This window comes from Dromaius novaehollandiae, chromosome 18, assembly GCF_036370855.1.
Source record: "Dromaius novaehollandiae isolate bDroNov1 chromosome 18, bDroNov1.hap1, whole genome shotgun sequence".
NCBI classification, from domain to species: domain Eukaryota; kingdom Metazoa; phylum Chordata; class Aves; order Casuariiformes; family Dromaiidae; genus Dromaius; species Dromaius novaehollandiae.
The window spans coordinates 12200695-12217853 of NC_088115.1; the positions used below are offsets into that span (position 1 = coordinate 12200695).

Consider the following 17159-nt stretch of genomic DNA (forward strand, 5'->3'; position numbering starts at 1 on the left):
GCATTGAATACTGTATTCAAAATTGTTAGCTGAATGTAAGTTGTTAACCTTAAGTATCCATTGCTGCAAGTGTCTTGACTGTAGTTACTGCTTTGGTCCCTGAAATTCTGGGGGGCAGATTCACTAATGACTGATAATAATTTGAACTGTTGTAATTACAGCAATTGCTACCATCCTATGTCCTACGTGCCCCCCCCCCCAATTTGATTATACCTTCATTGAGAATTGACAATATTGTCAAAACTGTCCTCACAGCATGGTTCCTACAAAGTTAAGTATTTCTTAATTCACAGAACATTTTGGTGCCATCATCAACCAGTGCTTGAGTGAAGGTGTTCCTGTTGGACCAGATCCTGCTTATAAATCTGATAGTCCAGGGTTGCCCAACCAAGAAAAGGAGCTTTGGCTGAAGTAGGTAAGTTTCTCCTTCCAAGACTGTCTTACTACTGTGATACCGGCAGTACCCAGGTTGCTTGATCTGAGACTGAAGCAGCACTCTTCAGGAGGAGTATTCAGATCATTAAGCAGGATCTTCATATGAATGCTGTATTTATGAGAGCAAGCTGCCCTGTCAGCAAGCTTACTGACTGGTTGCATGCGTTAGTTCCCTTTAAAAGAAACCAAAGAAATGGAGCTGGCAGCAGAAAGCAGAAATGAGTTAAAGTGAAACTGTGCATGTTCAATACGAGGGTTCAATATGATACCCCTTTATTAGAAAGGGATTAAACAACCTTGCTGCTTGATCAGTCAGGAATAGTGACCAAAAACTACCCTGTAGAAAAGTTGCACCATTTAAAGGAACTCTAAAGACATGGCAACAGTAAAATAGAAGACAAATGACCTGTGATGGAATATCGAGCAATGTAGTTGAGAAATGTTGTAACTGGTTAAAAAGAAAGGGGGGGGGGGGGGAATGTAAGAAAGTGATTGTAGCTGTATGAGATGTGAGTTTAGATCTAAACCTCACATGGAAATGAAAGTAACTGCAGAAGTGAGGAAGCTGAACGATAACTTTTTTGGAACTTCTGAGGGAGTAAAGATGAAAGTAATTAGAAAAGAAATGGAGAAGCTCTTAAACATAGGTGCAGCACTACATACTACCTGGTTTTGATGGTTGTGGTTAACTGAGCTCACCGATACGCAGCTTCATACCCCTGATTAACAATTTACTAAAACATACACAGTTGAGGGATAAAACTTTATTTAAAAAATTCAAATATCACTTGACACAAATGTCTTAGTTGAGGTAAGTAAATGTACTAGCTTCAGAAAACAACTTTCAGGATTTCATAAGCAGTTAACACTCTGTTGCTTGCAAGGCTCCCAATAGCTAGAGGTGAAAGGCTGTAAAGGAAGTGTCAAGTTTCTTATCTATCTAAACTGTGTTCTGGAGTAACAGAATTTCAACTGTTTTAATCCAAGCCTCTTCAGGTTTTTTAGATACCTATTACTCGGGTCTCTTACCCTGAGATTCGTTACCCCTCCCACATTTAAAAGGTGCAGCTCTAAGAGGCAGCTGAACAGTACCTAATATGTATTTCAAGCAGCTAGTCTTACATGCTATATAGCTAGTCTTATTTTTTATATTGAAAAAAATAAGAAAATTGGCAAGCTGGCCCTGTTCTAGATATAGCTAAAGACTAAAGTCAGAGAAGCATATTTAGCCTATTGCCATCCTCAGCTCTCAGGAGGAGCTCGAGGCGCATCCTGTACTAGCCCTTCACAGTCATCGTAAGCTGCTTTGTACGTATATTCTGAACAAACTGACAAGGTAAGACCCTCCCGAAGTACCTGAATTGAAGATTTACACTTCATGCTCTAACGTGCTGGTAAATATCCCCCAGAGCAGTAGTCTGACTATTCGATAGTCTGACTAGCCCCTCCAAAAGCAGATGAAAAGGCACCTGACCTTCGGTGCCTCAGAAGTGTAGATATTTGCTAATTTAGCTTCCATACAGTGAAAATATGAAGTTACAACTAGTACCTGACACCTGAAGTCTTACTAGTAATATAAATCTTGCTTTAATTAATAGTGGCGATAGTGAGCTGCTAGCTACAGCGCCAGCCTGACCATCTCTAAACAGGACTGATACTGTCTGACCATCTACTGCGCTTTCTTAGCGATAGCAAAGGAACTGGATTGGGATGCAGTGCATTATGGAAAATGCTCTTTGCAGGCTAGTTGAGAGAAGGAGCCCCAGAAGTACAGGATAAGCTAGTATCCTCCGACTCCCCAACAGTGAAATAGTTAAGCTTGAGGAGCTGAGAAAACAGCAGGCTTTGCTTTGCTAACACGGGCTAATCTTACCTGCAGGTGTCCAGTTGTCTTCACTTCGCATTTTATAGCAAATTCCAATTTAACTGCCATATACGTGTTCTTTGCATACATCTGACTATTTTTTTTCCTTGTAAATGGTATAAATACTAGCCTCTATTCTCTTTTGCAATTCATGTACCCCTACTACAGAGGTCTAGGGGAAAAAATACAGGTAGGATCACTAATCTTTTTGGACTGATAATTTGACTATGGGGGGGGTTAATCCAATTAAGTTTTTTTTATGCTAGCACAGAGGGCTCATGCAGTGTGTTAACACTCAAGGAAGAGGGTAGGATGATTGTCTAGGTTTTATAAAAATACTGCTACTCTAACATGCTAAAATATATATACATATATTTATCAGTCTTGAGGTAAGAGGCCTCTTTTAAAGCCCTCAGCATTTCTTTAAAATATTCTTTAAATCCAGTAGTATTGCAAATTAATCTTTTGACCAGGAATAGGACTCTATTTGACAAATGCATTATTCTAAACCTCATTTACTATTAAGGCAATACTGGTAACATCATAACTTTTATTTTAAAAGTTGACTTAATTCACAGGAAATTCTTAGCCCATGCTACTAGATGGGGGACACAGCTGAATTAGCACCATCTGCTCTATTTTGAGTGGGCTAAAGTCTGTCTTAAGCCCGTAAACAACGCTCATCTCCTTTAACTCCTGACCTGGATCCCTCGCCCCAGTCCCCGTTGGCTCTGGACGTGCGCTACTGCTTGCAGCGCAGGCTATGCCCAGCACCGGGCATATCAACCTGCGCTACTGCACTTGAACGCAAGGCGTTTGCCGGTATCTGTCCTGCATGCGCTGTTTGGGATTTCCAGGAATCCCCTGTTTCACTTGTCTCTGATGGACAGTTTGAAGGCAAAGAAATCATCTCCGCGTCTTACAAGGGCTCCGTGAGGCACCACGGCTGCCACCTGCACGTCGTGCCTAAAGAGTAAAGCAGCAAGGCCTGCTCCGACATAGCCAGCAAAGCGAAGCAGAGCTGGGGCAGGCGTTTGAGCAGGTCGGGGTAACCATCCCACCCTAGGCATCAGTCTAGTCTGTCAGACAAGTGTCAGCATTAAAGTGAGGACGTAAGCATTGCCATGCAACTACTCTAGAAAATATATTTCAAGTGACAACACACAAAACAATTCAAGAAATATCTGAAAATAAGGCACTTGCATAACAGTGAGACATTTAACAGACTGGCTACATATTTAAACAGACACTTTGGCTCAGACATCCTTGTTCTGGGAGAATGAACAGTACCGTGTGTGGAATAAATTGCTGTTGCATGCAGAAGCCACTATCTGTTCAGATTAAGGCAGCATTGTGTACAAGGAAGCATGGCAGAACATCACTGTGCTAAATACTTTGCTCTTTTTATGAGTGGTATAAATATAACTTTGGTCCGTTAACTCCAACCCCCCAAAATTACAGGCTTATTTCACAGAACAGCAGCATTAAGCAAAGTCAATTCCACACAAGCGTACCCTGAGACTAGAGTACAATGAAATACTGACAAAAATCAAGTCTGGAAAAAAGAAAAAGTAAAAGTCTTTATGGACTGTTTAAATTAATTTGCCTAAGCAAATGCCTGTTTAACTTTTTCCAGAGTAACAGATCAGATGATGTTTCACAATTTTTTTTTTGAAATGAATCCAGTAGAAAGTACAATATAGTGGAGTTCAAGTAATACAAAGACAGGTTTTTGTTAACAGATTTTTGATATCAAACAGCTGGAAACCCAGATTTTAATATTACATTTTAAACCAAGAACAAGAATCCCTTCACTTGCTTGAGCTGCTAGAACACCAAAACCTTCCAGCCTGGATATGAGAACGAACATCCAAAATACAAAGAACCACAGCATTGATCAAGTACCCAGTCAAAGACCACTTCCCTGTTGTTAGAGCTAATGGTCACTCTAAGCTTGGAGTTTCCTCCCTCGCTGCTGGAAGGCCCTAACTGCACAGCCTCCATGTCAAATGTCACAGTCGATCCAGAAGTGACAGCAGGCAGTTGGTTTGTCATCTCTTTCCCATTTACAAATACTGCCCCTGAAACAGCCAAGATACCAAACATTACTTCTCGCTCTGAGCATATACCAGCAGGTGCAGTGCTACGTCTCCCTGGTGCTCCAAGTTACAATACTGCAAGCAGGAAAAGGAGACTCGTGATCCCACCAAAAATTTTAACCGCAGAAGTGGAACGTACACAAAATGTGGTTAAAGTTGCACGTATGTTATCCAGGATGAGGGCTAAGGAAAAAGGGCTTTTGGAAAAAGGGGATTATGCTCTTCAATTATGCGATTCAAACTCACCGTTTGTGCTAATGCACACGGCTTTATCCCGCTGCAGAGAATCATAGCCGTTCTGCTGCTCCACGCACACCCCTAGGCTGTCTCGTCTGTCTGGCTGACCCACGGTTTCAATTCTACCAAGCAAAAATTGAAGTCAAATCCTGAAGCTTTAAATCAAAACACACAATGAAAACCAGAGAGAACAACCCTGTCATACCAGACCTCTGTATTGCTGCTCCAGGGTTTTCAAAGCCAGCCAGCCTTTAGGGGAGATTTAGCTGTTGAGTGACCAAAGGTCCCACCAGCCCTTCCAACAGCTCCACTGAGCAATGCTGTAACTGTTAATCTGTACAAAAGGTAAAGCCGCTGCTTTCAAATTGTCACTGCCACTTAATAAAATTCTCTGCTATTACAGCTTATGAGTCTTTTGAAATGATTTCCAGTTGTCTGAAATATGTCTTAAGAATCAACTAAAGTGCACAAAACTACAATCTATAGTCATCTATAACAGATTAGTGGTCAACACCACGTTTTATGGCAAGACAAGTGTAGTTTCAGCAAGTATTTAATAAGTATTCACATGGTTTAAAGCAACTTCTTTGATTTCTCTGTAATTCTGCTTTATAAAGGGGACTTTGGGCAGCGGGGGAGGCCGAGTTTTGTTTTTTGTTTTTTGTTTGTAATAAATCTGCTTTGTGCAAATGGATATTAAAACCTATGCCTAGAAGAACATTTACAATCCCGGCTTCTGCTCAGCTGCATTTAAGATTTTGGTCCCAAGAAAGAACTGACACTGACACATCTCCAGACAGCGAGGAACCAAGCCGTGCGGATGCCCTGGGATGCACTTCCCCGCAGGCCCCAGCAGCTGAGAGAAGCTGCACAGTTTGTGCGCTTCTACATCCAAGTCCTTCCTCTTCTATTGCCATTTCTCAAAGGTGCCAGCTAAATCATACTTTCAAGAGAGCCCGAATGACAGACGAAACGCCGTTTTACTAACAGACCAACTCAGCTGGTCTTTTTCAGAAAGCAAAACTGGTTATTTTCATTACAGCATAAGAGAAAAAGCAGTGCTGATGCTTAATTGTTGCCAAACAACAGGAAAACTTAAGCAAAAGCTTTAAGTGCTGGAAATCAAGTTGAGCAGCAGACTGGCACACAATGGGTAAACTCTTTCAAGACAAACAGGCAAGATCAAACTGGAACCATGTTTTACTTTTGCGCTCCATTACGTTTTTCAGTCCCCCGGGAAACATCATTAAGATAGCAAGAGCCTTGTGTTGTAAAGCAAAGCAAAACAACAACAACAAAAGTTAAAACATCCAACAAGCTTTTAATGTGGAAGTGATCCACAACGTTTTCCCAAAACAACTTTAAATGAGATTTACGATTCCTTTTGGTACTATATTCTAGTTTTTTTAAACTCAGTCACGAGTAAAGTCCTATAAACAGCTATTATCTGTAAACTTGAGAGGTAAAGCCTTTGTACATAAGGTAGCTAATTAATTCCATTCCCAGTTAAGGGAGCCTTTCGTCCATTTTGGATTGGAAATACATGCTTGTACAGACACAAGAATGACAAAAGAATACATAATTGAAAATCCATTAAAGTGTAGGATTTCTATCATTTTGATTTGTACCCACACTTAGTTGCTCATTTATATAGACCCCATTTTTGCAAAACACTTGTTGAAGTAACCTGGACCAGCAGCAGTATGAAGAAATAACTGTCACACGAGCAACAGGACAGAAAAAACTCTGAGGTAGGAGCAATGGCACACCCAAAGGGGAAGTGTTTACGCGGGAGTCAGTCCAGCACCCCCTAAATTTATTAGGTTCAGCTCTCTCAGTGGTAGCAACACCGAATCCAGGCTGTAGCCACATTCTGCACCATGCACTTCAGCATCCACCATACCCAGGCTTTCCAGGGGCAGGGTTACCTGCTCTCCCTCTCTACACTGCTTGACTTCACAGAGAGCAGAATGGGCCGTACGCGAATCCACAGGAAGCAGGAAAGAGCCAAAACTTCCTTACACCATGAGGAAGAAGCTCAAAGTAAGTGCCCAAGACGATGGCCAACCTGTAATTCTCCTGTGGCTTCCCTCTTCTTGCATGCATGGGGAAGAAGGCCAGGATCTGGCTTAGGTCACCATTCCTTTCCTGACTAGATTTTGTTTTTTCAGCAATTAATAACCAGCCCAAGGCAAAGAGCCCGAAATGAAGGAACAGTACAGAGCATCACTGTAAAGTCTCCTAAGCTTTGCTTTACTAGACTGATATTTACTACCACATTAACAACTTTATTTTCCAGCCCCCATGATCCCTGGGGCTTCAAATTTTTTAAAAGCCTACAAAATACATGGTAGGAACAAGGCTTAACAGAACACAGTTCAATCCCTTCTCACTCCTTCCAGTGCTGCAGAGCAAAACCTTGTGCCCTCATCACTGCAGTACATGGACCCTGAACCAGTTCACCTGCCACCAGTTCCCATTTGTCTCAGAGCACAGAGAAGTACATCTACGGGCGATCGCATGCGCTTCATTTCTGAATAGCTGTCAATAGAGTGGCGCAGGCTCCTGACAAAGTCCGTGTGATCTCTGCATAGTGTCTGCCGGACGATCTCAAATCGCTAGCCTGGCCAGGCTGACTGCGGCTCCCTGCTGCAAGCAGAAACTTTAGAGACAGCTGTGGAGCTGGACACCATGCAGAAATATCCCCTCTCCTAAGTGCAGCTCCCTGGAGGCTGCAAAGAAATAGAACAAGTCTTGACCTAGAGCAACGATGTTATTCTCCAACTTGCCCAAATGCCTTGCCTCAGAGGATCTCTAAAGCAGCCTACCTTTAAAAAGCAGATACAAAGCACTGCCTTTATCACAGCTTCACTTTTCACTGATGAGGCATGCCTGTGTCCCGAATGCACAAGAAGATTACAAAGCTGCCTCACAAACATCTGTAACACGAACCTTGCTTACGTTTGCTCAGCAGGCCACTTATCCCCTTGTGAACATACTTTTGTTTCAACAGATGGAAAAAGCCAAACGCCAAATACTACATCTCACTGTTCAGCAAAATCTCACACACGCTTTGAAACAGAAAGCTACTCTCAGGCCTGGGAAGAGGAATGCAACCTATTTTTGAGGTTGACTTCAATCTTAAGATTCATCTCATTACATCTCTTGCAGGCGCATGCTTGTTAGTACTCCACCATGCTGAAGCAATCTCCTCTTGGAGAGGAATCCACGTTAGCAAACTGTAAAGCAGAAGATTTTCATGTGTTACCAATAAAAGAAGATAAAAGACATTGGTCTGAAACAGAACCAAGGGAAACCTCAAAGTTCTGCCTTTAATTGCACAGGCACTTCTGAGCCAAGAGATATTAAATCTAAAGACGGATTTCAAATAGAAGCTTTGAATCCTTTTATCCCATCTCAGACAAGGCAGCTGAATACATATCCTTATATTACAACCATCTAAAGTCAAGATAATTCATTATCAGGAAGGCAGAAATGAAACACTATGGAATAAATTATAAAAATACCATAAACCAGCCTCTTAAGTTGCCTTTGAGGGTTGCCTACTCTACAGCAAGAGCAGTTTTATTTAACCAGGGAAAGATGGAATAGAGCTTCAAAGTCTTTGAGGTCTGTAATTACAACTGACATATCCACAAGGAAGCTCCTCTTACCCAGTTAAGCAGCAGCATCTCAGGGATAGGACTGAAAGCAGCAAAGATGCTAAGGCTTTTAATCTCGTTTTGTGTCAAATTAAAAGCTTGCATTTTGCAAGATACCTTCTCCCCTCCAGAGTTTCTAATGCCAGTTGCAAACAGTAGTGTGATCAGCACTCCAATTATCTCAGAGGTTAGAGACACCAGTGCCAGACTGTCATCCTTACCTGTGCCAACAAGACACGTCTCCAAGGACGCAAAGCAGGTGGACAGTCGGGGAAGGAAAGAACGTGGTGATAAGGCAGCTTACCCAAAGCTGAACAGAATCAATGGACAACCTCCCCTGACTTCTGATTAGCCAGCAACAGCTGCTACAAAAACTAAGAGGAAACTGAATTTTCCACAGATATGCTCAGCACAGTCTATTTTTTGCCATCCCTCGGGAGTTCTCTCTAGCTTCTGTTCTAGACAGGCGTAGATCCTACAAAAACATCAGGTGTTGTCCTAAAGAATGAGGAAGTAGAAGTAAAGATAGAAAAGTTCAGACTTCACACAGACACGCTACCTTGACTGGGGCTGTGCTGATGTAAAACACGCATCAAGATTCATGCTTGCAGACAATTCAAAGGTAACAGACTAGAGAAGGAAGCCTGGTTTGCAGCAGATGCACCAGACAAGAGCAGTCCAGAAAGTACTTGCCTGAATGTTAATGTCTGCCCACAGAAGTAAGTAGGAGCTTTGGAGTAGAGCACACCGCATGACTGAGAATCATTTCGAAGCGCTATGTTTCTTCGACTGCTCAAACTGTAGCCCTCCAAACCAGTTGTCCATTCTTCAAAGAAAAATAAAAAGGATGAACATCAACTAGACTAGATACTGTCTGTGCAAAAAATAGTCCGCTGCAAGGTCCACATAAGAGGTATATTTCTTATGAAGTTTAACTTATGTTAAGAATAGGGGCTGTTTTCCCCTTCCTCTGATGGACAAATTTCTTTTTCAAATCATTTACAATTACAAAAAATATTTCCCAGCTCATAGAGTTCACTAAAAGTTCACTCTTTGCTCCGATCCCTGTGAAGTCTTATCGTAGGCAAAGGAAAACCTTTGTGACCCACTGCCCTTAAAAATTTGAAAGTGAAGATAAAACGGAAGTTTTCTGTCTCCAGCCAAGATAAGAACTAGTTTTACGGATGGATTATAAACTTGTTATGTGAATGCAGGTCATAAAAAGTGCTGGAGTAAGGGTGGGAGACAAGGGGGGGGGGGGGGGAATCATTTCTGGCCTGTAGGCACTGGCTAAGTCTGCCTGCTTTTTCATCAATCTCTTACTACTGAGCTCGTTTCTAAGGCAGCAACACCCTCCTACCTTAAGGAGGACAAAGCCCTGAGGCTAACACAGGAACCAAACAAAAGCTGAAACAGCTCAGATTCTCTGCTTCTCTTCGCACTCAGTGCTCAGCTGAGCTTCAGAGAAAAAGAGCTGCCCCCACCTCAATAATAAGTCTGAACACAGCCCACATTTATTTCGTAAAACATGAATCATAAAAATGGTGAACAATAAAGTTTTGCACCGACGCCTTCCAAGCCCAGACATGGAGCTAACCTGATGGAAATGCTCGCTATCACTCACACCACAAAGCTGAAATCCAAGTTAAGCAAAGAATAAACTCTAGTATGGAAGACTAGATAATGTATCGTGCATTACATGCATACACTGCAGGTCAGGAAACCCCACCGTGAGACAAAAACCAAGCTCCATAAATCAGACAGAAAACACGCTCCATAAATCATTCAACTATAGACCTTCAGGAGTCCTGCAGAGAAGACACGGACTTAAGATGAAGATAAATAGCAGTGAAACAGTACCATGGGGAACTAGTGTGGTATGGCCGGTCTGAGGAACACTCCACGGACTCCACTCTTGCCGTCCATCTCCTCGGGCACAGACTCTGAACTGGTAATCGACGTTAGGATCAATGTGCAGTACTATGAACTCTGTCTCTGAGCCGACATATACGTCTTCAAAGTGATTGGCAGTGCTCTTACGATATTGCAGTCTGTAATCTTGTGGTATAAAGTCATCATCCACCTAGAGAAACATTTATTACATGAATGAGGGACCCTGCTCTTCTTTTCCCCCTTCCACCTCTGAGACGGGACATGTTAGGATAGTATTGCAGGCTGTCATCAAAGGTGATTCAAAGAGTCACAAAGTATTTAAGAACAGAAAATGTGTTCCAGAAAATAAAATCAGAGTTTGAATCAACTAATACAAAAGGAGTATAAGACTGATTTGATCACAGTTTAAAGTAGGAGTCTGTAGGAGAAGAGACATTGAAAAAAAGGCTTTTCAATCTAGCAAACAAAGATGTAACACAATCCAGCAGCCAAAAGTGAAGACAAATTTGGAAAAGAAATTTAGTGCCAATTTTTAACAACAAAGGGAGTTTGCTATTATCCTTCTTAAATTGTTCTAGAGGATGATTGCCCATTCTCTGATATCTCTAAGTCAAAAGACAGAGGGGGTTTTTTGGGAGGAGGGGGAGATGGGGAAGGCTCTACTGTCATTCAAACATGACCAAACTCAGGAAAATCCTTGTTAGTGCAGGCAGTCAGATTAGATGCCACTACAGTGCCTATGATTTTATAATTTGAATCCACATCCTTTGCAAGGTAAGGTGACCAATGACTGGCTGTTGCTACAACAACAGTTTGTTTCATGCTGCCAAGGAACATAGAGCTGTCCAACAATGACTAAACCACATCAGAATACAGCAGTGATTTATTCAATAAAAATATTTCTTGAATATCAAAGAGAAAGATTACTTGAGTATCTTATGCCAGTATTAGAATATTTTCTCTTTGCATCCACTGCATCTCCCTAAGAACGCAAACATGTTTAGAGGTAAGAGCATAACAAAACAGGTTCAGCCTCCTCTGAATGAAAACACTGGCTCTTCTAAACTGTCTTCAAAGGGGGACAAAAGCATCATGCCAGCAATGAAGTTCAGTCTCAATGACAGCATCCAGCTATTGTTGCCACACAAATGAACTACACAGTTCCACAGCACGAATGGCTACATGTCAATCACATCTGTCAGAAACGGACACCAGGATTTCTTGATGCCACTGTACAAATGGCAGTCATGGACCACAGATATAATACTCTTCATTATTCATTTGTTTAGTGGCTGTAGTACCTGAAGGTGGCATTCCTTGCTTGTCCAATAGCTTCTAACTACACACAGGAGTGGACCATTCCTTTGAAAGCAGTAGAAAATTTAGAAGGAAAGTGGCATTTTCCATTTCTTTCAAGAAAACACAAGTTCGAACGTTTTCTCCCAGGATATTCTACCTACCTTACACCATCGGACTAATATTCCTCCAGGCTTCTCAACAAATTCCTCTAACTGTACAGGTGGGCGAGATGCTACAGTCCCATGTCTGAATATTTGATTTTTCAGTATAGTAAGAAGGCAGTCATCCAACTGGGCAGATAAACAAGGCACATCAACCAAGGAGGGCACTTCTGGTAAGCTGAGAAAAGAAAGTTTGCCAAAATGAATGGGGCCAGCTTCCACAAATTCGTATGTCATCCATACATTTGAATCTAAATAGACTTTGTGAGGAAAGAACAGCTGTGTCATGTGCATTTCAAACTTAAAAGACTCAGAAAACTTCCAGTGTTTCAGTCCTAACCAGACTGTTTCTCAGGAAATACTCTGAAATACAAGCTGTTCCATAGGGAGTGGTTTCATCATTCACAAATAAACAGCCTATATTTCTACAGAATATAGGCAGATTGAAAACTACTCCATCTGTGACTGTCAACTCAATGAAAGTCTATGAAATAAACAGGACAGCAACACCTCAAATGAAACTTTTATGGCAATGCAGTGGAGGGCTTTTATTTCAAAGGAAAAAAGATCCTCTAGAGGGGAGCAGCACATGTGCTGCTGCCTGAGATCACTTCAGTGTGTCAGTATCTTACCTATCTAGCTGAATATGTAATGCTTTTTTTGTAAAGCTGCATAGTTTCTCATTCTCTTGTCCCACTTCTCCATGGACTGCACTCTCTCCTGGAATCAAATGGTAAAAATATTCCTAATGAGAAAATGTCCAAGACAGGCATTCTTCACTTCAAAGAATAACCAGTTCTGACACGAACAACCAATTAAACATGCAGCATTCTCAGCACTTTTGCTAGACTCTTAGCCAGAAAACAAAATTATAGTTAACAATATAAAGCCTATCTAGCAACTTTTGAAGCTCTCAAAGCTTTCTGTAGACACACCCATAACAGATGTAATAATTTGCCCCAGGTCTCAGACAGTAGCAGAACTGGGGGCAGATGCCAGGAATCAGGATTCTTGATCCTTTCCTCCATCTGCTTTAAATGAAGGGGAAAAAAAGCAAAGCACCTTCACTGGACAAAATATCAAAAAGCTGAAGCTTAAAAAATAACTTCAACCACCGTTCTGCTTACTACAATCTAGATAATCACTATTGTCATAATGTATGAAATAACCTGTACATTAAAGTGTGGAGCTAAACAGAAATCTTTTCATAAGCTTTCCGTATAAAGTAGTGGCTCACACTTCAGCTGACAGAGATGTATGCTCCATCTCCTGTCTGACGACTTTATGGTAATTTACCACATTAGCGAGCTCAGTCCATTTCCAAGTGGAGGATTACAAATCTCTAATGAAAAACATACGTCACAACTGGCAGCAAGAGATTTAGTAAGCATGGAGGCTTAACTCCTTTCTGACTCAGATGTAATCTCTCTGCTCACTTTAACGACACGACTTAGCAACGCTTGTATTGCTACAGAGAGAACTGTGACCCATGGGATAGGAAGGGCTCAGCTGGCCAGCGTCTCCCGAGATCTGACAGAAACTTGTATACAACACAGGCAATCTTTGTCACTGCCTTGCGATGCAGTAACTCTATATGTGAAATGGAAGCAAGGTTACTACCAGCTGTCCCGGAGGCTGCAGCACTAGCCAGAAACCGACGATTCAATTCTTAAATATTGTGCCTTCCAAGCCAGCATGCTCTTTAGGCACTAAGCTCGCATCTGAGTGCAAGCTGGTAGATTTCCTGCTCATGGGAGACTGCCCAATGCACTTTAGTTCACAAAACTGAGATCATGTTGAAAGAAAGTTAAAGTTGAGACACGAGAACAATGCAAGGAAACTGCCAACATACTCATGGCTGAGACATGCTCCAAGTAGGTTCTCCAATGTGGGGAAACAGTCAAGAGTGACGTTCCTTTCTGGCTAGGTATTTAGCAGCAGTAGGGCACATTCTGCCCTTTACTGTAATCTTCCACACATCTATTTTTATCTGCTCCATCCTCAAACCTTTTGGAGGAACCTTTTTCCATACAGCAGCATACATATTCCTCATGTTCTTCACTTAACAGGAAAAATAATCCTTTTACTTCAGTTGCTACTCCATAAGCTAGGAATAACTTCCTTCCAGTCACAAATGTTAGAACAAACATTCACTCACTCAGTTTGAGCAGTAACTCACTTTCCAAGATTAAATAAATTCAAATTTTAACTAATTTTATTGTGGTAACGAGAACTACTGGTCCACAGCAGATGAAGTTCATCCTTACAGAGCATTGACATAAGATTTATTCATCACTGTACTTCTGCTGGACTCAGCTGCTAACTTAGTGAGACCAACAGAGATTTTTTGTTATTATGGTACCCAGTTTATATTTTATTTTAAAGCAGCCTGACATAATCCTCTTTCTAGTGTCCTGAGGTGCAGGACAACTCTGCGGTAAGATACACTTCTGAAAGCAGATGCTCTCTCAGAGTAGCTATGCTAACACAAGTACAATTAACCCTACGTTTGCAGTGAAATATTAATATGTGTTTGTAGGAGATAATATTGATTGGCTTTTTCCTACATCTACCCACCTGTAATCTCTTTGCAACAGTTGGTATGGCCCAAAATGAGCCAGATAAACTGACCATAACAGGAAGATTCCAGTCTTCAAGAGAAGACGTACTAGAAGGTAGAGCTAAGACTTAATTTCAGGTCCTGCCTTACCTTCACGGAGCAGGTCATCAGCTGTACTGACTCCATGCTCTATTAGTTTCTGGCACTCATCCAACGGTTTGATGCTCTCTTGTTCTATAGTATCTACTTCCTGCAGCAGTGACATCAGTCGCTCATCCAACAGCTTCTTTAGGGTCCCTTTTAAATCATTAAAATGTTGCTCAAGTACATCTCTGGTCAATGTTGCACTCTCTCTAATCTAAATTGAAGTAACAAGAAAGAAGGATTCAGGATAAAATCAAAGATCACACACATCTTTTAGTTTTCTGAACCACCTTATCTGCATTTGCCTGTGAAAAGCTGTGTGTGAAGTAAAAAGGCCACAGGCAGTGAGCAAATTAATGTAGTCTTTTTAGTATATGTGCAGCAGGGAAGGAGGCACAGAAACTAGCCTGGACAAGAGGAAAGGCATATTAGCTAAGCAAACCAAGATAAGTCTAAGGCTAGAGCTAAATACAAATTGGGTTATTTGTACTTCAATTAAATTTTCTTTTCTCAGAAAAATCTGAACGTTCTCTTGGTCTTTCCCCCCCGCTTTCACAACTGCTGTAATCCTACTCGAAAACTACTCTGCCATCATATACAGGTAATCCTCGTTGGAAAGAAAAAGTACCAGTCTTCTATCTATCTAGAAGCACTTTTCCAGAGCATAGCACCACACTAGACTTTTTTTAAATCCTACTACAGCTACTTTCTTTTTAACCTTTTCCAAATAGCCACCTGTGAACTCCTTTGAATGCATCTGTGCTCCTGGGTTACAGGATAGGGTGAACAACAGATCTGTTTCGATGCTGGACGAACAAGATCACAGAAGGTTCTACAAGTGTTTATTAAAACATTTGCGAACTTGCTGAATCTGATTTTTAGGGACCAAAATGCATTCGAACACCCTGAACTAATGATCCAAATGTCAGAAGTAAACATCTCCTGTGAACAACTTTTCTAAGTTACGCACACAAGGAAATACTGCAACATGCATGCTGCCTTACACGTAATTTCTAGATCTTTAGATGTACAGACAACCAACACAGGAAGTTCTCTGGTTAGGTAAAATAAATTTCCTCTTCAAGTAATATTCATGAACCTCTGCAGCTGCCACATAGCCTCGTTTCCCTTCTCTTGTTATTTCAATGCTTCAGAAAAAAAGGAAGTGTTTAGCTTTGTACAGGGGTGGGGTGGAGGAAGACAGAGAGAACAGCCACTTCTCCAAGCCCCGTTACCTCCATTACAGGCAGATACAAATTCAGCAAGTCAACCTCAGAGTTACGACCAGCTACGCAGCCAGCCCAGTGTAGAGGAAATACAAGTCCTTAAACGTATAGAGCTGCACAAAGGCTTTCGAAAACCACATCCCATTGGTCCAAAAGAAAAGGATGTGACATAAGGGATCTAAAGAACTTTCCTATCACATTCAGCCACCAGTCTCCAAACAATAAAGCTTCTGCTACCTGAACTCCAGCCTAAGACACTTGGCACTTCTGGACATCCAGGTTCTTTGAGTGCCTGTTGCACCGCCGCTTCTTTGTGGACAAAAAGGTGAGCGGTCCCAAAGTTGGAAAGAGGGAGAACAGAAACAAATGCACACAGGCAAAGAAACTCCCTCAGAGAGGAAAAGGAAAGAAAAGTGAGTTAATTAAGCAGCCGCAGCCACTGCAGTGAGGCAAACTGACTTGCTCTCAACACGTTTTATCTGGCAACACTGGGATGGCAAGGTTTGGACTAAAGGCAGCTACAACGGATACTTAGAGGGCATCTTAGAAGGGAAGCCAGTCTTTCAGTGGCTCTCCACAGTCTCCCTACCCACACTTGCATAGCTTATCTTGCATCTTCACTGCAGAGCGGGTGGGTTATCAGCCCCAATGAAAAACCCTCCTCTGGCTTTAGTGCACAGCCGCAGAAAAACCAGCTAACCTGGAACATTAGCAATACTTGCACATGACACGCGGAGGACGTGACCCACAGAGTTCTCTGCGTGGGGACGAGAGGGTTCGGGACAGCATGTGAACCAAAGCCTGACGTGCAGATGTTTTTGTTATAGGTGAGGGGAAGGAGACATGCAGGACACTCTTTAAAATGAGGCTTAGCATCCCACCTCCTTCCGAAAATCTAGTTCTTTAGATATTTGTTCTTGCCTAGAAAACCTTTCCATCATCTCAGGAAATCAGGTTCAGTTGAAGAACAGACTCCTCTAACTCACACCCCCTCCCTCCTAGTACCTGCTCCATCCGTCCAACACCGCCCATCCTCCCCGGCACCTGCGGCTGCCACATCCAGGTTCTCCTGAGGCAGCCGCGCTAACCCCAGCGCCCGCGTGCCCCCTCCGCGCCGGGACCCGCCGGATCCCCCCTCCGTCGCCTTCTTCGCCTAGAAATCCCCACCCGGGCTCGACCCGCTCGCCAAGCGGCCCCCGAGGGGCGAAGCTCGGCCCCCTCCCAGCACAGCGCCCCGCCGCGGGGGCAGGGAGCGGCCCGCGGGCCGCGGGCGGGCGGGAGGGGCCCCGGGCGCGGCCGCCCCGCTTCCCCCACCTGCTTGCGCGCCTGCTGCAGCCCCCGCAGCCGCTGCTGCAGCTCCCGCCGGTAGCTCCGCGCCGCCTCGATGCTCTCCCGCGCCTCCTGCAAGAGGAGCCGCGCCTCGGCCTCGGCCTCCATGGGCAGCCGCGGCGGCCAGGCCCCGGCGCGGCGGGGCGGAGCGAGGCGGGGGGCGGGCGCGGCGCCGGGCCTCGCCCCCGGAAGGGCCCCACATCCGGGCGCCGCGCGGGCGGCGCCGCGCTAACGGCCGCGCGCGCGGAGG

General features: G+C 43.1%; 1 protein-coding gene across 2 annotated transcripts; it reads right to left on the reverse strand.

The window, feature by feature from the left end:
* Positions 1–1184: 1184 nt before the first annotated feature.
* On the reverse strand, positions 1185–17106 carry CRLF3 (cytokine receptor like factor 3). 2 transcript variants are annotated; one of them, XM_064522695.1, is made up of 8 exons: positions 16895–17097; positions 14361–14568; positions 12283–12370; positions 11651–11828; positions 10158–10380; positions 8991–9123; positions 4645–4757; positions 1185–4380 (listed from the first exon to the last, which is right to left on the reverse strand). In XM_064522695.1, the coding sequence occupies exons 1-8, from the start codon at positions 17015–17017 to the stop codon at positions 4127–4129; spliced, it is 1320 nt and encodes a 439-aa protein (XP_064378765.1). In that variant the 5' UTR covers positions 17018–17097; the 3' UTR covers positions 1185–4126. The 2 variants fall into 2 exon arrangements, with proteins under 2 accessions (XP_064378765.1, XP_064378766.1); XM_064522696.1 differs by lacking the exons at positions 1185–4380; positions 4645–4757 and adding an exon at positions 5937–7367 and having other exon boundaries at positions 16895–17106.
* Positions 17107–17159: the final 53 nt, after the last annotated feature.